Consider the following 27,887-nt stretch of genomic DNA (forward strand, 5'->3'; position numbering starts at 1 on the left):
AGTAACATATTTTGTATGTTATTTATATTATTTTATTTTTTTATTATATTTATTCTTATATCATTTATCTTATTTAAGGGTGTAATAAGGTGAAATATATAAGGCAGAATATATATTTTTCCAGTGTAGATGAAAAATCATAAAATACTAAAGTACACCAGTTTGTAATTGTACAACCTAGTGTAAAAAAACAAAAACAAAAACACTGTAAAATAGCGTTACCACTATGTGACACAACAGTAATCTAAGCACACTGGGTTTAACATTATAATGGATTTTATATCAAAACATCAATGCAAATAATGCATTAATGCTGATACGACTGTAATACTCTCTGTAGATATCCTTTATGAATACAGAAAGCATTACTGGACACGGGTTATTTAGTGCTCATCATTCATATAGAGTAAACATTTATATAAATAAACATCATATCACATTCATTTAAGTGCAATTTTTTGTGATTATTCTTATGCATTACCATGATTATGTATGATTACATCTTTTCTTAAGCCCGTTTGACACATACAGTCTTTACTGGTAAATTACCGTTAAGAGATCATGTGTGAACACCTTTAAAAAAAAAACAAAAAAAACGGTAAATTCATTCTGCCGATTTGCCGGTATGAGAAGTTGTAAAATTACCAGTAAATTACAGGTAATGTGCTCTGTGTGAATGCAGAATGAGATTACCGGTATGAGCATGTAGACTCATACCGCACTGACGAATGAAGTCTGCTTTGGTCTGAATTGGTCAATCATAACATTCCTAACCGACCAGTTTCTTTTCATGTTTCTCTTTTGCGTATGGGTTCTCCAGCAAATAGTGATATTTTTCATAGTTGTCCAGTAGGTATTTGGGAGCATACATATGCTCTTTGGGGTCTGAGGGTGGGTAGTCTGGTACAGAGCCATCAAACCAACCCCCTGTCCCTATTAAGTCTTTAATATAACTTAACTTCCGTTTCTCGCTGTAATCGCCCCAACGTGGGAAGTCTCCGTTTTGGGCTGATATGAGTTTGTAATAAATTCCCTCTGGTGTAAAACACCAGGAACAGTGCCACCCAGCATAGTGAACTGGGCTTCCGATAGCCCACGGTACCAAAATGCGCCCCGTGGAGTTCTCATACTCCCGAAATCCCGTCATGGAGTAATACGAACGGCGGCGAAGAAAAATCCCATCACCCTTGTAAACCTTAAAAAGCATAGCTGCCGTGCAAGCAGATAAAACATTTAGCGTTCCAAACTGCCTCCAGTAGAATCCGTACAGGGATTTGCGCATGTGGATCCCGACCGGTTCCGTCCAGCCATCGAAGAGTTTCAGGAAAAGGATTCCATCTCTGGCAGGAATTTCATCCGCATCGTCGATGACGAAAACATCATCCCCTTTGAGGCCTTCAAGCCTTGACATTCCGTTTTTGGTCAAATACGTGCGGAGGTAATCGTCCGCGATCCAGCCGTCCATACGTCCGCCATCAGGAAAATGATCCAGGAAGATATACAGGATTTTGTGCTTTATGTAGTCAAATGTTCCGTTTAGGATCATCTGGCGGAACAGAAGAGGTCTTGAGTCACCGTACGCGGTGAAGTTGGATTCACAGATTAAAAACACATCCACGACATCTCCAAGTTCGTGGAATCGAGCATGTAGTAGGTCAAACTCGTGGTTGATATTGATGGCATTGATGACCCGACGTGGAACTTTTCTGGGTGTTACTTTTGATTTGGAAGGGAGGTTGGAATGATACACGATGGTAGGGATGCCACAGTGAGGGCCGTGCCAACCCTGCCGGCAGGGACACCGAAACACCTTCTTGTCTGTATTGACTGCAATGTCTTTAGGGTTGATTTCTTTGTGATGCTGCAGCAACTTACGGTGAGATGCGGAGACGGGCAGATCCGTCCCCTCCTTGAAGCACACTGCTCCAGATTCGGTGTGGATGAAAAAGGGTGTGGGATCATCGTGGAGTACAAAGGCACGCTCATAAAGTTTCCTATCTGGAGGATCTGGCAGGATCACATTTAGGTCAACATTGCCCTGTTTGGAAGAAAAAAAGATTTTTTAAACATTTTTTTAACATATTTAAAAATGTCCAGGCTCTTCCAAGCTTTATAATGGCAGTGAATGGCTGCTGAGATTTTGAAGTCCAAAACAGTGCATCCATCCATCATAAAAAATGCTCCACATGGCTCCAGGGGCTTAATAAAGGCCTTCTGAAGTGAATCTATGCATTTGTGTAGGAAAAATATCCCATGAACTGTAATATCTATCTTCCGCTAACTTATCGTACACGCATTCACAGGAGTGGTGTTCCAGCGGATAAGATATGCTAGTTACGGAAAACCAGTCTCCTTTTGGCTTATATCAAAACAATCTGCCGGTTTTTTTTTTCTTTACAGATCCTCGTTTTGTACTTTTAATTTGTGATGTTTAATTTTGCTCTCTCATCTGCTGAAATTTTCATCAACATTTTTTCAACAACGAAAACGAGACTTCAACGAAAACAAAAACTCTTTTGAATGACAAAAAACTATGTTGAAAATCGTGTCAACAAATTAAAATGAGACAAAAAAGTTAGGGAGGGACGATTTGGGAAGAGATTCATTCAGAACGAATCTGCTGCATGGTTAGGAGGTTAGATTACATTTGAGCTGTATCATAGCCTATTGATCTATCCGGCGGGACATAAGCTAGCATACATTTGCTGGATGTCTCATAAAACGTTCAAAAATGTCAATATCTGGGAGTAAGAGAAGAGCATATGAATAAATTTGACAATGCAAAAAACTCAATTTGGTCTTTTTGGTTTTTTTGAGCACAGACACTGAAGCAGCGCCTCTCACGCAACGCATCAGTATTCTTTCATGTCTCATGAACAGAAAAAATGCAAAATTTTATAACAAAATTATGTTGAACTGTTCATTTTGACAAGTATTTGCATAAACAGTTGGGAGAATATCGGACATGTATCAGTACATTGCACCTGTGTATCCAGTTTTGAAGGGACAGCAGCCTAATTTAGGTGATATTGTCTGTGGCATTGATGTTAATCAAGCAACAAAACAAAGACAGAAAATCACTCACTGCTCTTGACTGAATCTCTTTAGTAGCCCTAATACAGATTCATCTAAATGTGTTTATATAAATTAAAATATCTGCTTGAAAAAAAAGAAGAATGTGCTACACAAGTAGTTATAAAGAATGCATAATTAGCCTGTATAACCATTGGTATTTCATCGAAAAGAAGACTATGTTCTTGTTTCTTTATGAGAAGTGGTTTTAATTTGAGTATAAACGCATGTTGCATGTCACAGCAGTTAAATCTGTGTCTATCATGATAAAACCTTAATATCAACCCTGTACAATGAGTTTGGCAATTTTAGAGAAATGCTTAAAATGCTTTACGCTGTAACTAAACCCATTCGATTTTAGCTGACTAAATCTATGACTAAAAGATGACTAACACTAAATGGCATTTTAGTCAAAAGACTGTGACTAAGACTAAATCAAAATTGCTGTCAAAATTAACACTGGTTAGTGGAAGCTAGAGATTAATCAAGTTTTAAATATGGATATGTTTTTAAATGCATCAGTACACTTCAGAAGGCCTTTATTAACTCCCCGGAAAACGTGTTGAGTACTTTTTATGATGGAAGGATGGACATTTTTGGGCTTCAAAATCTCAACAGCAATTCACTGACATTATAAAGCTTGGACAATTTTAATATAACTCCAATTGCATTCATCTGAAAGAAGAAAGTCATATACTTCAGAAGCATTATCTTCCGCTAACTTATCGTACACGCATTCACAGGAGTGGTGTTCCAGCGGATAAGATATGCTAGTTACGGAAAACCAGTCTCCTTTTGGCTTATATCAAAACAATCTGCCGTTTTTTTTTTCTTTACAGATCCTCGTTTTGTACTTTTAATTTGTGATGGAAGAGATTAATCAAGAGATTAATCAGGTCGTGTAACAGACTAAGAACTCAAATTAAAACCCTTAGACCCCTTTTGAAAAAAAAAAAAACACTGTCACGAAATTTGTAATGGTTCTACTGGTTATAATGGAAATTGTATTGGTTTTAATGAAAAATTTAATGGATCCTGTGCACTGTAAAACGTTTTCACCAGATTAAAAACCTAAGTTCAGCAGCTGCCTTAAAATGTTAAGTTAAATCAGCTTAAAACTACAAGTCATTTCAACTTATCACAATAAAAATGAGTTGATTTAACTTGTGAGTTGAAATTACTTAAGTTGATTTAACTTAAAATTTTAAGGCAGCTGCTAAACTTAAGTTTTTAAGTTGAAACTGGTGAAAACTTTTTACACTGGTAATTGGTCAGCTTCCAATGGTGGCTTGTAAAACCACTAAATCCTAATGGAATATGACCCAAAACACACTACAGAAAACCACCCTTTAATGGTTTTTAAAAAGTTGATGGTTTGTAATGTTTGTATGAGTATTTGTAGTGGAGACCATTATAACTTCTGTGATGGTTTCTATTGTTTTTGGCTCTACCTTCAGACGGCTGTGTTTGTAGAAGTCTTGCTGGGAGTGGAAGTCAGAAGCTGGACCATTCCAGAAGATATCGCTGAACATCTTCAGAGTCTTCAGATGGTTGGACGGAGAGGAGAGCTCCTGCAGCAGTGGAATATTGTGAAGGGCCTTGTAGTAATGAAGGAAGGAAACTACACAAATCCCCAGTAAGCACAATAGGAAAGCTTTATGTCTTCTAATTCTCATCCTGTAACACAGAGAAAAATCTGTTAATGTAAAACTTAAGCGTGCCACTCAAAATCGTCTGGCCGTCTGAGTGTCCTCTCAATCTAAAATAGCAGGTAATTAAATGGCGGAAAGCTAACGCAATGACACTTGGCAATCTCTTTTAGCAGCGGATCACGGGAGTTCTTCAGAAGCATTAACTAACACAATTTAGTCCTTAATCATATTCTTCTCTCTGGGTTTTTTTGGTCTCACTTCTTACCTGCTCATTCATCAAACATTAACACACAACAGCATATTAATTAATTAATCTTTACATTACTTACAGTAACTGTTGGAGTTGTCAGAGCCAAGAGATAACAGCTTCTCTGTCTATACTGACTGACTATAAAGATAAAAAGTCATTTTTAGATATCCATTTTTTTACTGGTCATTGAAACTTAATTACTGGAACAGAATCCCAGGAGCAATGCATGGTTTGGTGATTAGATTAAGCAGGACCAAGATCTCCCTTATGAAAATTAACCATGGATTTACTACAAATAAAACCAAAAAAATGATTACTATAGTTAAACCATGGTAATCACAAATTGCTACTCTAACCATAGTATTTGTAGTAAAACTGGTTATACAAGTAGTAATCAATACGCCAAAAAAATGGTTACCACACTTTTACTGTAATAAAACCATGGTAATTTTTGTAAAAGATGGTTGTCCTGACTGAACCTTTAAACGCTTAAACATATACAAGTTTTTAGAGGTACATTACACCTGTGAAAATTCTAACTATTATTGCACAGTGTAAATACAACAGTATCTTTGAAAAATATATACATTTTATAATATTATATAATTAAGTTCTTTTATATGTATGGAATTGATTTTATATGTAATAATATATGAAAAATCCGTTAAACCACACCAGTGTTTTTATTAGTGACTAAAACCATTAAAAACTGTTTTCATGACTAAAAAAAAATACATTAATTAAAATAAAATATAAAACAACAACAACAGTATTTTAGAAAAAAAAAAATATATTAATTTTATAATATTAAACAATACAAATTATGTATATGTATGGACTTTTTAAATTGTTTTAATATTCAATAATATATGAAAAATCCATTAAACTACACCAGGGTTTTTATCAGTTACTAAAACTATTAAAAGGGTTTTCATGACTGAAATACATTATACATTAAATAAATAAAAAAATAAATAAAAAAACAGCATTTTTGAAAACAATACAAATCATATATCATGTATATTTACAGACTTTTTAATCATTTTTATATTAAACAAAATATCAAAAACCCATTAATATTAGAGTCATAATGATTCGCTGAACTCACGATGCAATATGATTCACAATATAATTTTCCTCACGATTTTTACAATCCAAAAAGATGAAACAGTTAACAGACTCATTAAAAAAATAAAATAAATAAAAGTATAATATAAATATATCGTGTTGGCAAGACACTTATCGATATAGAAATTTCTGAAGCAATATAGCTGTAAAAATGTTAACGGTTATATGTACATATACAGTACAGACCAAAAGTTTGGACACACCTTCTCATTCAGGTGTGTCCAAACTTTTGGTCTGTACTGTAGATATGAATTCAACTGAAAAAAACTTGAACTGAAAAAATATCTTTCAGGTGGTCAAATGAGGAGCGTCTCGCTGCAGCCTGCGGTGGACATCCAACTCCGCCCACATCCAAGTGTAACGTCACAAGCCACGCCTACGTCCAAATACGTCACATTCTAATTTATTTTGAAACAGGGAGAAGCATTCTTAAGAAGATCGTTCGTATTGTTTGCCAACCACTAAAAAGTTGTGGTTTGCCCGCCGGTAAGTAAAAACAAGATTAGCCAGTCTTAAAACGTTGACAACTTTAGGAATGTGAGTCGTTTGTGTGCATGTTCATAAACAACAGTACATGTATGCATTACTCAGCTAGCAACAAAAAATATATCAGAAGAATCAGTGCACTTTGTGTGTGTGTGTGTGTGTGTGTGTGTGTGTGTGTGTGTGTGTGTGTGTGTGTGTGTGCGTGTGCGTGTGTCATATATATATATATATATTTTTATATATTAGGGCTGTCAATCGATTAAATTTTTTTAATCGCGATTAATCGCATGGTTGTCATGAGTTAACTCGCGATTAATCGCACATTTTTATCTGTTCTAAATGTACCTTAAATTAATACTTTTTAAAGTTTTTAATACTCTAATCAACATTGACATGGACAAATATGGATGCTTTAAGCAAATATGTGTTTATTGTCAGTGAAACCATACTTGACATAGAGCATGAAGACTAACTTGTTTCAAATGTCATAGATGTTTTTCAAATAACTTGTTCATGTCTATTAGACACATGAAAAAAGAACATAGAAACACTAGGTTCCCATTACTTCTCTTTCTTTGCACTGAGCAATTTACTTACACAAGCCTGTTTACATTATTTGCAGGACAGGGCAGCTCACTTCTTCTGAACATGCAAAATCTACATTTATTATTACATTTCTTTGCCTCTCTGTGCCCACATACTGTAATTTGATGCAGCCAAGTTCTCAACAAAACTGTTTTCATTGTTTTGATTTAATATTTCTGTTATCAGACAACCAAAGTAATATGAAATAATAACTGAAAAAAATCCTGAATTATGATCATGATTCAATCACTGAAAAGAATCATTTAAAGGCATCTGGAAATAAGTCACTATTCCCTGCATTATTATCGTTGTTTTTAACTTCCTGTTTGAATGCCTTCAGGATCCTTTGACTTTTTAGGAGTTTACCCATTTAAAGTTATGTGATCGCAAAAACCTGCTTCTTTTTTAATGTATTGTTTTGGTTATAATGTACTGATTGGAGAGCCTGGTCTCATGAAAATGCGCACTAGCACGACTTTCTGTTTCTATTTGGCGTGCTATTAATAAGCTGAAATTAACTTTGGCGTGCATATGATATGCATGTGTTTGACGCGCATATAATACGCCGTTTTCGTGCGCATACTCGTATGTGGCCTTACGCATCAACCCCACAGCACCAATCCTAACGTAGCCCGACTCCGCTTGCATTCATTAAATATGCCAGAAGTGCCGGTACGCACGAAAAAGTGCAAGTACGCAAAAGGATAAAATACAGAAGTGCCTGCGTACCGGCCCACTTCAAGCACTGGAATGAACATAACATCTGTTTTAACTGAAAGCGCTGCTCCTCTGCCGCTCGCTGAACAGAGCAGACGCAGATATAAAGAGAGGGAGGTGCGCGCGCATTGGGAGACCTCGCACTCGTTCAGTAAAACCGGAGAGACTATATTAGGTTTGTCCAATTATGTGTTTATGTATTGTTGCTAGACACTTTTCGCTAGGTTGGCAACATTGTGCATCCATTTCTTTAACTATGGGCTAGGTAGTGGGTCAAACAGAAAATGCGCGCTGCGTTAATCGCGCGTTAATAAAATTAGTGCCGTTAAAATGAATTTGCGTTAACGCGCTATTAACGCGTTAATTTTGACAGCCCTAATATATATATATACATACATATTTGTGTGTGTGTGTTTGTTTGTGTGTACATACGTACGTGTGGAGAGGTGACAGGGCCTGCCTTTCTCCAAATAGACAGTAAAAATTAACAGAATGCCATCACAGACAACCTGGGTGGAGATTTGGATGAAGAAAGAGATGTCTTTTTATTTATCTTTTAGTATCTGGAGGAGATGGACACATTCATGTCAATCTTGAGGAACAAGGCCTGAATGTCCATGCCATGTTTTGTGAATAATCTATCAGAGCAAGAAATCTTTCATTGTAGCCTATGTGTGTATGTATGTATGTATGTGTACTGCATATCAGGAACTGTTTATCTGATCATTCAACTGTTTGTTCAACTACACAGACTTTACGATAGTTGAAACATATATTTTGTTAAACAATACCAGTCAAATATATTTTTTAAGAAGTCTCTTCTGCTCACCAAGTTTGCATTTATTTCATCCAATGTACAGCAAAAACAGTACAATTATTTAAAGTATTTTTACTATTTAAAATAACTGTTTTCTATTTGAAACAGTTTTCTATATTTCTAATAAATGTAATTTATTCCTGTGATTTAAATTTTTTTTTTTTTTTTTGCATTACTCCAGTCGCATGGTCCTAATATTTGCTGCTCAAAAAATTTATAAAATAAATAAAGGTTTCTTTGATGAATAGAAAGTTCAGAAGAACAGCATTTATCTGAAATTAAGATCTTTTGTAACATAAATGTCAATTTAAAGCATTGCTAAATAAACATTCATTTCTGTAATTTCTTTCTATGGTATAGTTTATAATGTTACAAAAGCTCATTTTTATTTCAGATAAATGCAGATCTCTGGATCTTTCTATTCATCAAAGAATCCTGAAAAACATGCATTAAACTTCTTTAAATATTGATAATAATAACAATTAAAAAATTTTGAGCAGCAAATCATTATATTAGAATGACTTCTGAAGGATCACGTAACACTTAGGACTGGTGTAATGATGCTGAAAAATTGGCTTTGATCATAGGATCAAAATTACATTTTGACATATATTCAAATAGAAAGCCGTTATTTTAAATAGTGAACATATTTCACAAAAGTACCGCTTTTGTTGTATTTTGGATCAAATAAATGCAGGATGCAGGCTGTGTGAGCAGAAGAGAATTCTTAAAAATAAATAAATAAATAAATAAATAAATAAATAAAATAAAAAAATCTTACCGTTCAGAAACTTTTGACTGATAGTGTATATTGTTGTACAATTTTAATTAAATTTTTTTTTTGTAAAACAATAAATATAAAAATATACAATAAAGCAATGGATGTCTTTTTTATTCATCTTTAAGTATTGGAGAACCCGGACACATTTCATATCAAGTTGTGATGAACAAGGCCTGAAGGTCAATGTCATGTTACTTATATAATCTATCAAAGCAAGCAATCTCATGCAAATGAATGTGTACCCTACTGCATATGAAGAACTGTTGATTCTGTCATTCAAATGTTTACACTTTATGATAAGTGGAACATATCTGATAAAAAAATTTGACAATTATACAATACTAACTTTTATAATAATTTTACATACTTTTACAATACCAATCTGTAACTGTCCCCTTTAAAGTTGATATGTTTAAAATTTGCTTTGGGTAGATCAAAATCGATTGCAATAAATGTGAATTTATGTCTTCACATAAATGAACAAGGTAAGGTTTAAAGGTTACTGGGGTACAAGGGATTGGGAATCACGTATTTTTGGGCGTGGCTTTTGACGGCACGCTCGGATGTGGGCGGGGTCTATTGGGGATGGGTGTGACTTCTGACGTCACCCATGGATGTGGGCAGGGTTTTCTTACAGCCACTTTCTATTTTGTGAAGCTCAACAAACTTGTTTTGCACATCAGAACTACATTATTTGGTTTTACTCCTTGTGATGGATGATTAAGGGAATTTGGCCTTTGTCTTCCTCATATTTATAATCCTGTGGAAAGTCATGGCTGGACAGTTTTATACTCCTAGCCACCCCGGTGTGCTAAAAAAATAGTAATATTAATGGAAATATACTTCAGAGATATTTTACTTAGACAAATTTCTAGGGTGCCAATAATTGTGGCCAATGTGAACTAGAGAAAAAACATTTATTTCATAATCAGTTTCCATCATTTTCCTTCAATGAAAGGTTAGAATCTTCTGAATTTTCTGAATGAAAGATCTAAAGGATAAACTTTTCACAGCCACTTGTGTACAAGGCAAGTTAAAGAAAAGAAAAAATACCAGGCCAGTATAACAAGCCCTTATTGTTAAGGCTGGTCTATACCATACTTTGCATTTTATGGCATTGTTACACTTACACTAATTAATCTCAATCTTGTCTCCAACAACCTGGAGCAACAATCTGACATGAACAGTCACAATAAAGCAATGGGTCAATCCAAAGTGCGTTCAGTGCAACATTTGCAAGCTTTCTCATATCTATGACATGTAAATGGTGTCTATGAACACGTAATCTTTACTTACAGGGATAGTTTACCCAAAAATGAAAATTCTGGCATCATTTACTCACCCTCAATATGTTCCAAATCTGTATGAGTTTTTTTCTTCTGTTGAACACAAAGGAAGACCTTTTGAAGAATGTTGGTAAACAAACCACAGACTTTCATAGTATTGCAAAATATTTTCTTTTGTCAGAAGAATAAAGGCATTGATATGTGTTTGGACATGAGGGTGAGTAAATGACTAATAACCTCTTATTAGAATAATCTCTTCAATGCCTTTACACACGGTGTAATGGTGTGAAAATAATAGGCAAATGTTTCCTCCGCAGACAAAAGCCATTATACAAATGGACCTGGGTGGTGGCAAGAAGAATCAAGGAAGTGGTTTTACTGATGGAACAGGTTACATTCAAAAGAAAGAAAAATAAAACAGGAAATAAGTAAGGGATGGGAAAAAAACACAAAGATTGAAAAGAAATTTGAATGAGGGTTTTAATCAGTAACTAAAACCATAAAAATGGTCATTACTTAAAATAAACATTAACTGTAATAAAACATTAAAAAACAATAGGCACATTTGAAATAGTGGAAAATGCAAAAGCTTATAAAAATAGGAAAAACAACACGATTACTAAAACTTTAACTAAAATGTAAATGAAAACAGAAAAAATGTATTTAAAAGACTGACAAAAACAATAACAGTTTATCAGTGATGATAAAATAACTCTAGATCTAGAGCTAGATAATAAGATCATCTGACATAAGACTGAGTGAATAATTCACCTGACCCGTGAGCTCAGTTTCACTCTTATCACCTGTTTTCTCGCTTCCCAGCGTTAATATTGAACAGGACAAACAGAATCTATTGCAGAACTACAATTTCTATCCTCAAACATCATGTTTAAGCAGGGTTTTATATGGTACGAAGGTCATCGTTTGACCATATGATGAATCATCTTTGACGTCAATTATTAACAAAGAGACTGCCAGTTATGAATTTTTTGTGTTTTTGTATGTATATATTATTCACCCACACACACCTGTTATAACAATTGTATACTTAATACTACTACCATTTCACCTGATAGCAGGCATCCTGAGAGTATTAGTTTAATCCATGCCACTTCGAAAACAAAATGATACGGCTTTCCTGACTTTACCCTACCCTACCCTGTATTAAACCTACTCTGCTTGTTTTCAGTCTCTTGAAACCACGAAACAGTGTCTTTACAGTGTGGTTTTGTGTGTGTGTTGTATTCATGGTCCTGAGAGCATGTCAGACATGAACCATCCTGCTAAAACAACATGTTGAATCCAAAACATTATATAGTTACATTCACAGGTACGAGTGTAGTTTGTGCTTGTCTGAGTTTGTAATGATGTAATATATGCTGACTCCCTACTTTACTTTTGACTGAAGGCCTTTGGTTTTGGTCATCACTCATGAAATACAGGTGGGGAAACACAATGCTGGTGGTTAAGGTGTGACTTAGGACATACATCTGAGCTTAAAACACATCCCAAAGCTATTGTTACAAAGCTTTTTTTAGCAGATGAAGTAATGGGGTAGATTACTTGCTTGTTCCTGCTTGTTCCACCTTTGAGCAATATTTTACTAAGTTACTAGATGTTTAATCACTCACTGCATTAAACTCATATGCTGTTATTGTGTCTGTCGAAAACAAAAGGAGTTATTCAAAGAATTTTCCAAATCCATTGAAGCCCGTTTCTGCCACTGAATAAACAATAAAAAAGGTGACTGTGAGAAAGTCGAAATTGTGCGAAAACATTGAGAGATATAAACTTGCGATTGCAAGTTATAAAGTCAGAATTGCAAGATATAAAATTGTAATTCTGAGAAATGAAGTCAGAAGTGTGTGATACTGTACAAGCTCAAAATGTTGACTTTTTTCAGAACTGAGATATAAACTTCATTCTGAGAAATGAAGTCAGATTTACATGATACAAACTCACAATTGTGTGTTATAAAGTCAGAATTGTAAGATATAAACTCACAATTTTAAGAAATTAAGTCAGAATTGTGTGATACAAACTCACAATTGCAAGATATAAAAATCTGACAAGTTAAGTCAGAATTGTGATACAAGCTCAAAATTTTGGCTTTTTTTTCAGAACTGAGATATAAACTCATAATTCTGAGAAATTAAGTCAGAATTGTGAGATGTAAACTTGTAATTCTGAAAAGTTAAGTCAAAATTGTGATACATGCTCAAAGTTGTGACTTTTTTCAGAACTGAGATATAAACTCGTAATTCCGAGAAATTAAGTCAGAATTGTTATACAAATCCACAACTGTGAGTTTAAAAAAAAAAACAGAATTGCAAGATATCAACTTGCAATTCTGAGAAATTAAGTCAGAATTCTGTGATATAAAGTCAGAATTGCAGGATATAAACTTGTAATTCTGAAAAATTAAGTCAGAATTGTTATACAAATCCACAACTGTGAGTTAAAAAAAAACAGAATTGCAAGATATCAACTTAATTCTGAGAAAATATACTAAGACAACCCCCCCCCCTCACCCCACGCCGATCAAATCGTTTTTAAATAAATAAACTCCTTTTAAAATCAATATTTTGTGTCAAATTATTGATTTATTTTGTAGGTAGCCATGTAATAAGCGGGATAATGTAGAGTTTGTCTTACATGTGCTTCATGAGGCATCTGTCATGTTAGATATTATTATAAATTGGACTTTATAACTTACTTTTGTACTACACCTGCTTTTTTCTCAAAATTGTGAGATATAAACTCACAATACCCTTTTTGTTATTTTTTTATTCAGTGCCTAAAACGTGCTTTAAAACAAATCGTAAGTCACAAAAAAACTAACCATTAGATACGTAAGAACTAACAGTGTTTACTGTCAAAGACCAGTAAACCAAGACAATAAAACCTGCTGTGGCAGTTTGGCATACCATTTTTTAAACTGAATGGTAATGCAAATAAAATTTCCCTTTCGTGTTTCACAAAAAAAAAAAAAAAAAACATCATACAGGTTTTCCCAGATATGAAGTGGAATGACAAAATTTTCTTTTTCTGAGGGACATTTAAAAGGCCAAGACACCTCTTATCTTTAGTGCTTGTTTATAGAACAAAATAAACTATAATGTTGACCATCACCCAATATTCACACTTCCTGTTTCACAATGTGTAAGCGTGTGTGTATGTGTGTGTTTCCTCAGAGGGCACTAATGCCAGGGGCACAATGGCTCCTTTTTTCTGCCAGACTCCCCCTCTTCTAATTCTCAAATGTCAACTTTTTTCTCAGCCTGTACAAAAGCTCTCTTCTCTCAGTTTGGGAACACACACACATACACACACAGAGATGCAACCTCCTTTGCTATACTGTCGCACTCAATAGAGAAAGAGGATTACAGTTTCTCTTTCAGAAACACACATCTAATTCACTTCATTGGAAACACTGTTGGTGGTTTTTAGGGCCAGCATCACCACTTACATCCAAAAAAAAAAAAAAATGCTGTTTGGCCATGCAATACTTACAGCCATAATGCTATTTATAAAAACAGTTGTAATCAAAATTGTTCAACTATTCAATTTTCAGACTTTCAGCACTTTGCAATGAACAAATCAATCTCAAGTGGTTTCCACTGCAAATTGAACTTTTGATGACCTCTCCAGTCTTCAAATTAATCAACCCCTTCATGGTAAGCATCGTTGGTACTTAGTAGAGCACCCTTTTGCTGCCAACCAGATGCATGGCCAGACACAAGCTTCTGGCAGTGTTCCTGAGGAATCTCAGCCCATTCTTCACGAGCAATGGCCGCTAGATCTGTCATTTTCTTGGGTTTGTGTCCAGCAACCGCCTTCTCCAAATCCCACCAGGGACTTTCTATTGGGTTCAAGTCAGGTGACTGTGATGGCCACTGCAGAATCTTCCAGGACAACCAAGCCTTGTTGGAATCTGAAGCATGCTTGGAAACACTGTCCTGATGGAAAGTCCAGTGTTGTCCAAGCTTCTGCCCCCTCACAGATGGCATGACTTTTTCTCCTAGGATTTCCTGATTCTTCAATGAATCCATCTTGCCTTCCACAGGCTGCAGGTTTCCAGTGCCAGAGGATGCAAAGCAGCATCAGAGCATCACTAAGCCACCACCATGAGTGTTCTTTTCAGTGTATGCTTAATTCTTCTTCCTCCAGACCTACCGCTGATCCATCGGGGTGGCAGTTCCAGTTTTGTGTCATCGCTCCACAGAACAAAATCCCCAAAACTTCTGTGGCTTATTTATATGACTTTGAAGCTCATTGAAGCCAGTGTTTCTTGTGTTTTGGGATCAGTAGTGGTGTACGTCTTTGAGGTCTGGCATGGAAACCTTCTGCATTGAGCACACACCTTACCGTGCAAACTAAAACCTGTTGACACAAAGTCTTGCTACAGGTCTTTTGATGGTTTTTCCTCAACCTGCCATCTCAGAAGTCCGATTGCAGCCACTGATTTGAAACTTGCGAACCTTGCTTCCAACTAGATACATTCTCAGAGTGATATAACTCTAAGAACATTCAGTGCCTTCAGTATCTTTTTGTACAAACCCCTAGTCAGTTCAGGTATTTTATGTGTTCTAACTCTAGCACACCTGGTGGAACTATTCAAGCCTTTGATTAGTTGCATCAGTGCAAATATGATGGTACATGTCAAAGTAATGTCCACATGAAGAACCCTGCTCAGAACATTTTGGGACATGGCTACTGTAGCAGGCTGAGCCACACAGATTTCAAAATTTGAAGACTTGCCAAAAAACACAGAAGCTGACAATGGGGTAAAACAAGGGTAAACACAGGCGCTGCTTCGACAAATGGAGGAATGTTGGGTTTGGGTTTCAGTTCAGGCTGGGTTCCCAAAAGTTAAAATAAAAATGTAACCCTGGACTACAAAACTAGTCTTCGGTAGCATGGGTATATTTGTAGCAATAGCCAAAAACACATTGTATGGGTCAAAATGATCAATTTTGTATTCAGATATTAAGTAAAGATCATGTTCAATGAAGATATTTTGTGAATTTCCTACCATCAAAACTTTCTTGAGTTCAATTTTTGATTAGTAATATGCATTGCCATGAACTTTAGACTTTTTTTGCACCCTCAGATTCCAATTTTTTTTTAAGTAGTTGTATCTCGGCCAAATATTGTCCTATCCTAACAAACCATACATCAATGGAAAGCTTTTTTATTTCGTTTTAATAGGCTCAATATTATTAGATTGAGCCTTATTACTGGTTTTGTGGTCCAGGTTCACAAATAGCCTAGACACTAGATTGCTACATTATATTCCACATCAACAAAGTGGTAAAATCACTGTTTTTGAAGTAACTAAACAAATCTTCATTGTTTGCAGAGAGACATGAAGACATACAAATGTTGTTTGTTCTCTCTCTCCCTCTCTTGACTGATAATTAATTTAAATAAACACTATAATTCATTCAAATGTGGTCTTATCACAGTATTTCATCTCTGTGTTTGATTTGAATCGGGCAGAATGCTAGAGCTAATATGCCATAGCTGACTAAAATAACTGTCATGTTAACCCTTCTGGTCAAATATTGCGCTGCAAACATCATTAACAGATTTAAGTTCTCAATACTGGCCAATAACCATGTTATAAGCGAAGGTTTCACGTCTGGTGAAAACGTCAGCATTTTTGCCTATTTGAACTCATTCCAACAATGACTGTATGGTTTTGAGATCCATCTTTTCACACTGAGGACAACTGAGGGACTCATATGCAACTATTACAGAATATTCAAACACTCACTGATGCTCCAGAAGGAAAAACTATGCATTAAGAGATGGGGTGAAAACTTTTGAACAAAGTGAAGACGTTTACATTTTTCATATTTTTCCTAAATATATATTTTTTTCATTTAGTACTGCCCTTCAGAAGCTACAGAAGATATGTACATGTTTCCCAGAAGACAAAATTAGTTACATTCACCCTGATCTTCAAATTTAAAGTTTTCTCTTAATGAAATGTAATGTTTTTTTGTTTTTGTTTTTACTTCTGAAGCATCAGTGAGTGTTTGAACCTTCTGTAATAGTTGCATATGAGTCTATCAGTTGTCCTCAGTGTGAAAAGATGGATCTCAAAATCATACAGTCATTGTTAAACAGGGTTCAAATACACAAATATGCTGAAAAACATTTAATGCACAGCTAGCCGTGCATTATCCCTTCAATTTCACAAAGAAATGTGCAGCACTTTGTCTAAAAAAAAAATATGAATGGACAACTTTTCATTTATAATTTGTCTTAAATCTCCAAAAAATTATGAGAAAATCATATAATGAAATCATAAAGAATCGTATTGCATCACAAGATGAGTGAAACGTCACATCCCTATGCTACTAGTTTTTACTGTGGTATCGAAGTGAAGAGCTCTTTAAATACTAAGTGTTATTAAAAATAATAAAGAACAATTGAGTTGAGGCCATGAGTTGTTATGTGTTGCACTCCTACTTTTTTGACTTTTTTTGTTGAAGAAAAAAAATACAGTGACTGATGTTTTGGATCATGCTGATTTGTTCACTGTGAAGTTCAAAGAAGTTTCATATCTTTATGTATTTGGGCTAGTTGAATTAAATGTGGGCTACCAAAATCTGCCTGCCCCAAGGGCTACCAGGAGTTCTGAAATTTTGTGAACCCTGCTTCATGTTTGTAATTGTAAGTGACACTAATAGCACAGAAATAGCATATTTCACCTTATATTATTTTATGGCATTTCAACTTCAGGGAATTTTGCTGAGCTATTCCTTGACATTCAGAGTTTGTTAAACTAGTTTGCAATTGTCAGAATTGTCATCTGTTTTGTAGTGTTTTCCCAGTGTTTTTCCCCCCTGTGTTCCCATTTATTTGGTTCCATTGTCTCCCCCTTTAGTTTAGTTGGTATTTCCTTGCCCATATTTGTACTTCCCCTTGTTACCTTGTTAAGTTGCCACTCCCCTTGTCTGTGTATTTATAGTCCTTTGTTCCACATTAGTGATGGGAAGTTCGGATCATTTTACCGACTCGGATCTTCGAGTCTCGTTCAGCAAAATGAACAAATCTTTTTTCGAGTCATTTCGTTCATTTTACCAAAATATAATTAAAAAGCTACGTTTTACTTCCATAACACATGTAATGCTTATACACGTTTATATAACGTTGATCACACTACAAACAAGACAAAACTATAAGCTATTAGAAAAGATTTATGCATTGTTTACCTGTCTTCATGATTAGCTCCCTCACTTCTATCTGTCCGGGTTCAAGTCGTTCGTTCATTACGTGACAACCCCATATAAGCTTAACTAACGCAGTCTGAGCCGGAAAGAGAATTGATTAGTTAATCTCTCGAGTCTTCGGGTCCGAGTCGTTCGTTCATCACGTGACAGCCCCATACGCTTAACCTATGCTGCTGGAGCCGGAAACAGAATTGATTAGTTCACCTATCGAGTCTTCGGGTCCGAGTCGTTCGTTCATAGTTGCGCAATTGCGCATGCGCGACTGAACGAATCACTCCCCGAGACGACTCGTTCTTCTCGATTCACATAAAGATTTGTTCAAAATGAACGATTCGTTCAAGAACGACCCATCACTATTCCACACTCCACTTGTCCGTTCTTGAAGTTACATCGTTGCGTTTGCTCCTCCTAGGTGTTGGTTTGTTTTGCTTTGTTACGTCGTGTTATGTACTCCTGGGGTCCGTTCTTCGTACCTTGCTTACTACATCCAAGATCTAATGACACATCCAAGATCAAATCATCGCGCTAACTATGAGCTCGCTATTCCGGTTCTCCGAACGCACCTGTTGTTAATGATTAGTATAGCTGGATGAAGTAATCTGAGATCTGAGATAATACTGCCTATTGGTATAAATAATTTTAAAAAAAGTGTGTGTGTGTGTGTGTGGGCAGTACCACGTCCTTTTGTAACACCATTTTGTTTCCATTGCACAGGACAGTGAAGCAACCCTGTCAGATGACCGTGGTTTCGAGGAAGTACCTGTAAGTGCATGCATAATTTGGCCTGAATTTGTATCTACTTGTGTACTTCTATTTCTGACTGCAGTGTGAGTTGCAGGCAGAGATGCCTGATACAGAGGTGGACAGTCTTGTAATTAATTTTACTTGATTTATGACATGTATTGACCATTAAATGTTGTCTCTACAAATGAAACAGGGTGACATCCATTTGGTCTATAAGAGAAGTCTCCAGCAAAAAACTGAGTATACTGAGCTAAAGAAACAAAAGCTTCTAGGTAAATCCACCTTCGCTTTTATAGCCGTGGTCTCTCATCTTGATTCCACAAAGTAATTCACTATTACTACTCTAAAATATAAATTAAATGTGAAATAATCAAATGAAATAGAATGATTAATAGTACATTTCCCTTTTTTAGAAAATGACCTGTATGTATCTGTATGAAATCAATATGAGAATCAAATACTGCATTATCTTTAGTTACACTGATAATATTTATTTATGGAAAAACAGTGTTAAACAAACTACACAAACTATGTTTAAGTGACATATGCACTTTTCAAACGACATTTGAAAAAAAAAATTTTTTATAAATTAACCTGCATCACATATATGTGCGGTCATCTTTGACTTGTAATATAATAGTCCAAATTAATTGGGCAAATATCGCTGTTGCTTTCGTATAAACGAAGCGGACATAACGGAGTGGCCGCGATCTAATCCCGTTTACATAAAGTAAGCCTGCTCCAGAGCTTACGGATCTGTTCTGTTGCTATGACAGCAAGTCCCGCCCCTGGTTTTCTGTTTATTGTTTTGTTAATAAATACGTGTTTAGTTTGTACTCCCGGTTCCCCGTGTTTTCTCTTGGCTCCACACTCCCAGCACGGTTGTGACAGTAATTACCTACAGTAGGTGTGTCACTTACTTTTTAACTAAACTCTGAGACAAAATGCTAACCCTGGGACAAAATATATAGAACAATTGTGAGGGAAAAAAATATTACAGAATATGATTAAAGTTCAGGAATACTAATAAAATGGCTTGTCCAAACAAACTTTGATGCTGGCTTAACTGGATAAGATTTTGAAATAGGCTGTAAAAGCATTATATACTTTGAATACACTTTTATTCAAAGTATACATACAGTTGAGGTCAAAAGTTTATATACACCTGCAAAATCTGCAAAAATGTTAATCTTACAAAAATAAGAGGGATCATACAAATTGTAAAAAATTTTATTTTTTATTTAGTACTGACCTGCATAAGATATTTCACATAAGGAGGTTTACATATATAATTTTTTTTTTTTTACTTGTTCATGAGTCCCTTGTTTGTCCTGAATGGTTAAACTGCCCGCTGTTCTTCAGAAAAGTCCTTCAGGTCCCACAAATTCTTTGGTTTTTCATGAACCCTTTCCAACAATGACTGTATGATTTTAAGATCTTTTCACACTGAGGACAACTGAGGGACTCATATGCAACTATTACAGAAGGTTCAATCACTCACTGATGCTCCAGAAGGAAAAACTATGCATTAAGAGCCGAGGGTGAATACTTTTGAACAGCATAAGAATGTGTGCTTATTTTGCCTAAATATCGTAATTTTTTATTTAGTACTGCCCTTCAGAAGCTACAGAAAATACAAACATGCTTCCCAGAAAACAAAATTCAAAAAGTTTTCACCCCCTGCATCGTTTTTCCTTCTGAAGCATCGGTGAGCATTTGAACCTTTTGTAATAGTTGCATGAGTCCTTCAGTTGTCCTCAGTGTGAAAAGATGGAACTCAAAATCATAGTGATTGTTAAACAGCATTCAAATACACAAAAAGGCTAAAAACCAAATAATTTGTTGGATTTTTCTAAAAAAAAAAAAAACAGTGAACAGTTGAACTGTTCAGGACAAACAAGGGACTCATGAACAACTATCACTAAACCAAAAAAACAAACAAAAAAACAGCTGTGGATCATTCAGGTAACAACACATTATTAAGAATCAAGCGTACTTCAGTTTAAGTTACTTTATTCAGAGCATCTAGACCAGGGGTGGGGAACCTTGATCCTCGAGGGCCGGTGTCCCTGCAGAGTTTAGCTCCAACCCTGAAAAAAATTACCAACCTGTATCCTGAAGACCTTGATTAGCTTGTTCAGGTGTGCTTGATTAGGGTTGGAGCTAAACTCTGCAGGGACACCGGCCCTCGAGGATCAAGGTTCCCCACCCCTGATCTAGACAATGCAATATAATTACATAAACAAAAAAAAAACACAAACACACCCTTTTCTGTGTGTTGTTACATGAACGGCCAACGGTGCACATACAAAAAAAAGAGAAAGATGTTAAAGAACTGACAAACAGACACAAATAGGCTTATAACAGGTGGCCATATCTGATTTGGTATCAGTATGAATCCAACCTCTTCATCTACATGCAGACATATATACAGCAGAAACCAAATAGCTCATAAAAAAGGGCAATCATATGCAGTGCTATTTGCTTACGGGTGTTTCCTGTTCACAAGAGCTTTCGCACTTATTTTCTAAACAATAGAAACCACATTACACACATTTGACTCAGTGTTTTGCATTGGAGCTCAAAGGCTTACACTTTTATTCCGCTAATTCACAGAAACTTTTTAAACAATGTTGCCGGGCAACTTTTTAGCACTTTCCCATTGAGAATGGGCAACAAATTTCTATCCGAATACTTAAAAACGGTCGTGGGCCCTGTGTCTCACCTGGTTGCCTGTTGACGACAATATTGCCCAGCAACATTTCTCAAAAAGTTGCCCTGTGTATCATCAGCCTTAGACAACTGATGTTGGCCAACTGTATTATGATACCTTCATGAAATTACAGTTAAACAACTGATTTCACATGTACTATTTTGTCAATATTCTAGGTACTTTTCTGGGCCTTGAGTGTGTCAGTTGTGTTGCTGTCTGTGCAGGGTCAGAAAGCTTTTGGATTTCATCAAAAATATCTTTGTGTTCCAAAGATGAACGAAGGTCTTACAGGTTTGGAACGACGTGAGGGTCAGCTATCCCTTTAACATCTGTTCACATCTGCGTTACTTAAAATAATGAGTTTAAAAGGATCCATGTGTATATACAATGAGCAATTATTTACTGGATTCGCCAAGGTTTGTGCCTTCAAATATCTGACGTACTCCACAAAGTTTTCCGTGTTGCAAAGTTAACTAGATTTCAGCAATCACAACTTTCAACTTTTCAACTTTTGTAAAATAATTTGTTTTGAAAGGACAAAAATTCGGTATACTCATTTTATGGAAATGCAACCAATTTTCAAGACACCCTTCAAACTGTTGCTTGAGCATGAGAGCACAAAAGAGATATGAAAGAGAATGTGGACAGTTGAAGTGAAAATAGTAATAAATGCAAAATATTAACTGCAGCATTGTGTAACTTAACCATGCATTTGGAAGTTACCATCCAAATGTGTTGCAAGAATACAAATTTGCACTAGCTGTGGTCACATAACAGAGTTTCACTTTCACAAACCCCTTTTGTTTTTCCTCTACAACCTTGCAATGCACCATCCTCAAAGTGCAAACATAAGGTGCAAACTCTGTGTCTAATGTCACGACTGTGCTTGGATGCATTTATATACTCAAATTATGCATTTCAGGCCTTTCACACCACTCGCAGACCATCACCCTTAGGCAATCCAAGATGTAGATAGGGGTGGGGGGAATCGATTCTCTGATGCATCGCGATTCTCTCTTCAACGATTCTGAACATTTTTATTTTTTACCTGCATGTGGCACGTGTGCGCTAGAGACGTGGCGGGCTTTATTGCACAGAATTTGCACAGTGAGACACGTACGCATTGCTTGACAGTGTGTGCCATGTTTTATTTTAGAAATGCTTTCATTCATGCCATTTGGAATGCAGTACTATTAGATGCACAAAACTCGCACACTGACAGACTTTCACGTGCGCTTTGTGTTTGTTCGTTCCGAAGTTTGATTGCGGCTGCGGTTAAATGCACTTGCATTTACTTTTATACGAAACTGATGTACACACAAGCTGCGTTTCCATTACAGATTTGCGCAAAACTTTGGCGCTATTTTAGAAATGTTGATTAAAAATTATTGCGGAATGACTCTTTTTTTTTTTCCTCTAGCGATAAGTCACGGCAATGGATTTTTGTGGGATTTTGGCTATATTTCATCAAAAAACTTTACCATTGCTGTTTTGCGAAATATTCCATTTTTCAAATTGCCTGAAAAACCACCTCATGCGAGCATAAATTTTTTGCGATATATGGGAGTTTCCATTAGGTGTATTTTCAATTCGCAATTTCAATTTGCGCAATTAATGGAAACGCAGCTAATGTCGGTTCTGTTTTTATATATCGAATATCGATATATATTGAAATAGATACTGTGGTGTGAAAAAGTGTTGGCCCCCTTCCTGATTTTTTTTTTTTTTTTGCATGTTTGTCACACTTTAATGTTTCAGATCATGAGACGAGCCTTTATGTTCTTTTTGCTCAGCAGCGGTTTTCGTCTTGGAGCTCTGCCATGCAGGCCATTTTTGCCCAGTCAGGAACAAATTTAAGGCACTTTTTCACACAGGGCCATGTGGGTTTGGATTTTTTTTCATTTCATAAAAAAACCCTTTCATTTAAAAACTGCATGTTGTGTTTGCTTGTGTTATTTTTGATTAATATTTAAATTTGTGATCTGAAACATTAAAGTGTGACAAACATGCAAAAAAATAAAAAATCATTAAGAGGGCCAACACTTTTTCACACCACTGTATGTGCATTAGTTTGAATGCAGCCTGTTAAAGCTGACACTGTCTATGATCTTATCAGTAATAATCAGCAGTAATGCAGAGGAAAAAAGAAAAATCAATAACTATTGTCTGTAAACTTTCGGATACTTAAAGAACACTTATTTAGAAGTAATTGTTTTAAAAAGTAGCCTGCTCATATATTTAAAAAAAGTAAAGTATATTTATTTGTTTATTTATTTATTTTAAATAAATCTGATATAAAATGTATATGAAAATGTAGCCATGTGCCGTAATATTGAAAAGCATTGTGATATTTAGTTGATAATGAAAATCGTTGAAACGTGAAACCAGTGATGATTCCCACCCCTAGAATCAGAGTCTAAACAGCTGATAAAAACATCACGATAATCTTCAAGCAATAGACATGACTCTAGTCCATCAATTAACATCTGTTTTCACTAGAGAAAGCAATATTATAAGAAGCAATGGTCTGAAGTTAATGGTCTGCAGCACGGCAGAAACATTCCCTTCATATTATTGATACTAAAATTAATACAGCAAAACTCTTGCTTCATTGAAACTCAATTAATATTTGATTGTTTGAAATGCAAGTGCAAATATTATGTTACCAAAGCTACACTGGTTCTAGCGTGCCACGCACATTTGAGCTTTCGTGATTTTTGACATGATTTATAGCAATACTTGCATACAGGTGCAGTAAGGTCAGCTCGTTCACCTTTATAATCTGTTTTGTATGCAAAATAATGCTATATTTCACTTTTACTGTTGTCATTATTTACTAGTTTCGAGCGTGTTGATGGAGTTTGATCTGTATGATGATCCATTGCATTGTTCTGTTGTAACGTTTACCCGTTTCGCAGCAGTTTGGGAGGCACGGAAGCAGCGTATATAGTTATAATATCGAAGTTATAGTATCGAACCATTTGAAATAAAATATATTCCGGTATTTTTCCAGTACCGGTATACCGCACTGATGTCAGATGGACTATTTTGTCTTTCTGTACCTTGAACATGGAAGGTCCCTTGCGATCTATGAGGGGTCAGAAAGCTCTTGGATTTCATCAAAAAATATCTTCATTTGTGTTCCGAAGTGTGTAATTAATTACAGAATTTCCATTTTTGGATAAACCACCCTTTAATTGCCTTTAATAGCCTGGAGTGGTGTTGATTACTTGTGGATTAGTGCAATGTTTTAATCAGCTGTTTGCGCTCACATTCTGACGGCACCCATTTACTGCAGAGGATCCATTGGTGAGAAAGCAACGTAGTGCTAAATTTCTCCAAATTCGTTTTGATGAAGAACTCTTGCCAAAACATGAGACAGACAACAGGGAATAACAAGAGTAAACGTTGCCACTTGTGCTTTTACAAAATGGAATAATTACAAAAAAAAAAAACATAATATAAAGTTTGAGCTTTTTCTCGACAGATAAGCAAAACTCAGATTTCTGTCACGCATGTTCACTGTCAAAGACACATAAGAGCTGCGTTTTTGATGTCTGAGTAGGGGGAAGGTGTGATGTGCAATAAGGCGTGATGAGTCTAAGGGTCATTTGCAAACATTGTGCTTCATTTCTGAAATTCTGCAAAGCCACACTAATAGCACAGAAACTCCAACTTTAACCATTCTTCTGCATTTTCAGCTGCAGGGAGTTTCGCTGCGAGTTATTGTCAATGTTCAATTACTGTTAAGTATTAAGTCTTTAGTTACTGTTAAGTTAAGTCTTTTTTTTTAAAGCTGAACTCTGAAACAATTATGTAACTTCATTTAATCATGGGACACTATAAAACAACTGTGAAGATAAACTAGATCATCTTACAGAATACAGATAAAGTTCAAACATTGGTTTGTCTCTGTTGATTCTGGCTTTTCTGAACGTTGGTTTTACAAAGGTTGTAAAGGCATTAAATACTACTACACTTCACACATACAGTTGACTGAACAATAGATGGACAATATATGACACCTCTGCCAAAATGGTTGCATTTGGTTTGTTTGTTTTTTAGATTATCAGCATTGGGTGTCAACACTTACGAAATCTACCACAGCTTTCCTGTTTATAACAGGAAATCAATACTGCAGAATATTACAGCAAATGTAAGAAATATATCAACTCTTTCCGTGCACCTGGATACGCTATCATTAACCTGTTTCATTTTCATATCTGCCATCAACATCCTGGTAGGTCTATACATTGCTATTAACATTCACCTCTATCTGTAGCCCACTAAACTTGGGTAAAAAGTGACCTTGGTGACACATGAGAGTAGACAACTCACAAAGTCCACTGATACTACTGGTTACACGCGTTATTTATCTTTATTGTGATGATATGTTCTCTCTAACTTTAATCCGCTGATTAGATGCAGAAGCTCATAAAATCTCTGTAACCAAAAATCACGAGCTAAACAACATCAGAAGAAAACGCAGCGAATCTCTCTCCTTGAGCTGGAGGTGAAGTATCTTACCTGACAGCCAGGTGTGACCTTCCCATGCTGCTCCTGCATGTGTCCGTCAGTTCATTAGTTCTTAAAGCATGTAGCGTTTCTGTGTGACCGCGCTCTTGACTGTTGAACTAGACTCGCGCAGGAAACTAACTGAACACAAGCGCTCGCTCCCGCGCGCTCTAGTGAGCTTAAAAGAGGACTCTGAACAGAGGCAGCGTGACTTCCTTAATTGGGTAAAGGATTACATTTGAACCCGCACCCACTTTCTGCCCACCTTAAATTATCTTTGATAATTTATGCTCTCTCTGTCTCAATTGTTTGCTTTACTGGCGTGTCAAAAACTTAGCCTGTGACGTCGATGTGCCTTAGGCACAGATGTTTAAAAACACCCAAACACGTTCTCACACTATGACACAGAATTTTCAATGACACGCTTATACCGTGGAATGGAGTGCAAATAATGATCTGCAGTTTATAAAATAAAGATTAAAATAAGTTCCTTTGCATTAAGTATACACTAATTAGTCATAATTACTAAAAACAAGAATCTCTTCGATCCCCTGTGATATACATATTAAAATTATTGTACCCTCAAGTCATTATTAAAAGGACCTTGACATTTTTACGAGTGTTGCTCCTTCATTGCCCTGCTGAAAAAACAATAGACGCTTCATTAATCCGCCATATTGGCGGCAAGAATGTAAACAATGCCACTGAACCGAACGAAACTCGCCTATTTCGCTGATTGTTGCTGCTGAAAATGGTCAATTGTTGTCTTGTTTTGGGCTGTGCTAATCGGTCAGACCAGGAAAAAACATTCTGAGTAGGCTACTAAAGACTGCCAAAAGTTGTAACAAAACAAGGAGAAGAGTGCAAAAAACTGTTTTGAGGAACTAAAGGCGCATGTGGTTGGCCAAACTGAAGTAAGATTTTGACAAGAATCTTGACAACATTCGTATTTGTTCTTATCACTTCCACTCAGGTAGGTGAAATATTAAGCAAAATTCTTAATTAATACTGCTCGTATGTATCTCTATGTTTGTAAGTATCTCTAATATTGTGCCCTTTCCAGCTTACTAAGGCCTTCTCTATAAGATTTAGCAGCTTCCTCACGTTTTTTTTTTTTTTGTGTGTGTGTGTGGTTTAGACAGCATAAATTAGCAGAACAAGGTATTCAGTAGTACATTAACGCAATCCATGCACTTGTTTACATCCGAGTATCACCAATATGGTCGCGCATCTAGGAAACCTAAATCGTGACATAAGTGCAAGCCAAATAAATTCTAATGGTTTCCACTGCAAATATCTTTACAAACAGTACAAACCATCAACTTTAAACTATTAAAACTATTAGAAATGGTTCCGGTAGTGTGTTTTGGGACATATTCCATTAGGTTGTTTTAACAAGCCACCAATAGAAGGCAGCTAATTACCAGTAGAGACCAGTAGGCACCAGTTTCCATTAAAACCAGTACAATTTCTATTATAACCAGTAAAACCATTACAAATTTTGTGATGGTTTCTGTTGTTGTTGTTTTTCTGCAGGGTACCTCTAAAAATTTGTCACAAATCTTTTTTGTATTTATGTAAATATCTTTCAAAATCGACATTTAAACAATATGTATTTTCTATTTAAATGAAAAAAAATATATTATTAAATAACATCACACAAGCTTATGTGTGCATGATTGCAAATATGGTTATATGTGCTATGTCCTATGTAAAATAATATTAGTGACACAATATTCTCAATATGGTCTGTTTTCCACTTTTATGTTGATTTTCATTTGATCTGAATGTAGCTTTCCACACTTTTAAATATACCTGCAGCTCACCAGGGCCCTCCTCTGGCCTGATGCCCTGCATGGGCAAATGCTCATATGCATGAGTCTTCATGTGTGCATGC

General features: G+C 35.7%; 1 protein-coding gene and 1 long non-coding RNA gene across 2 annotated transcripts; one reads left to right on the plus strand and one right to left on the minus strand.

Moving 5' to 3' along the window:
* Positions 1-70: 70 nt before the first annotated feature.
* Positions 71-26,123, minus strand: mgat3a (beta-1,4-mannosyl-glycoprotein 4-beta-N-acetylglucosaminyltransferase a). The gene is made up of 3 exons (XM_073833546.1): positions 26,003-26,123; positions 4,524-4,749; positions 71-2,038 (listed from the first exon to the last, which is right to left on the minus strand). Exons 1-3 carry the CDS (start codon positions 26,026-26,028, stop codon positions 770-772), a joined length of 1,521 nt encoding a protein of 506 aa, XP_073689647.1. The 5' UTR covers positions 26,029-26,123; the 3' UTR covers positions 71-769.
* LOC141324489 (uncharacterized) lies at positions 4,584-9,503 on the plus strand. The gene is made up of 3 exons (XR_012353715.1): positions 4,584-4,708; positions 6,395-6,588; positions 8,451-9,503. It is a non-coding gene; the product is annotated as an uncharacterized lncRNA (long non-coding RNA).
* Positions 26,124-27,887: the final 1,764 nt, after the last annotated feature.

Source organism: Garra rufa, chromosome 1 (assembly GCF_049309525.1).
Source record: "Garra rufa chromosome 1, GarRuf1.0, whole genome shotgun sequence".
Taxonomy (NCBI): Eukaryota; Metazoa; Chordata; class Actinopteri; order Cypriniformes; family Cyprinidae; genus Garra; species Garra rufa.

Bases quoted from the DNA above. Each gene is read 5' to 3' on its own strand.
- mgat3a (XM_073833546.1), bottom strand. From the start codon at position 26,028: ATGGGAAGGTCACACCTGGCTGTCAG. The intron at 4,750-26,002 runs GTAAGATACTTC...TCTGTGTTACAG, and splicing joins AGGTCACACCTGGCTGTCAG to GATGAGAATTAGAAGACATA. The intron at 2,039-4,523 runs GTAGAGCCAAAA...TCTTCCAAACAG, and splicing joins ACAAACACAGCCGTCTGAAG to GGCAATGTTGACCTAAATGT.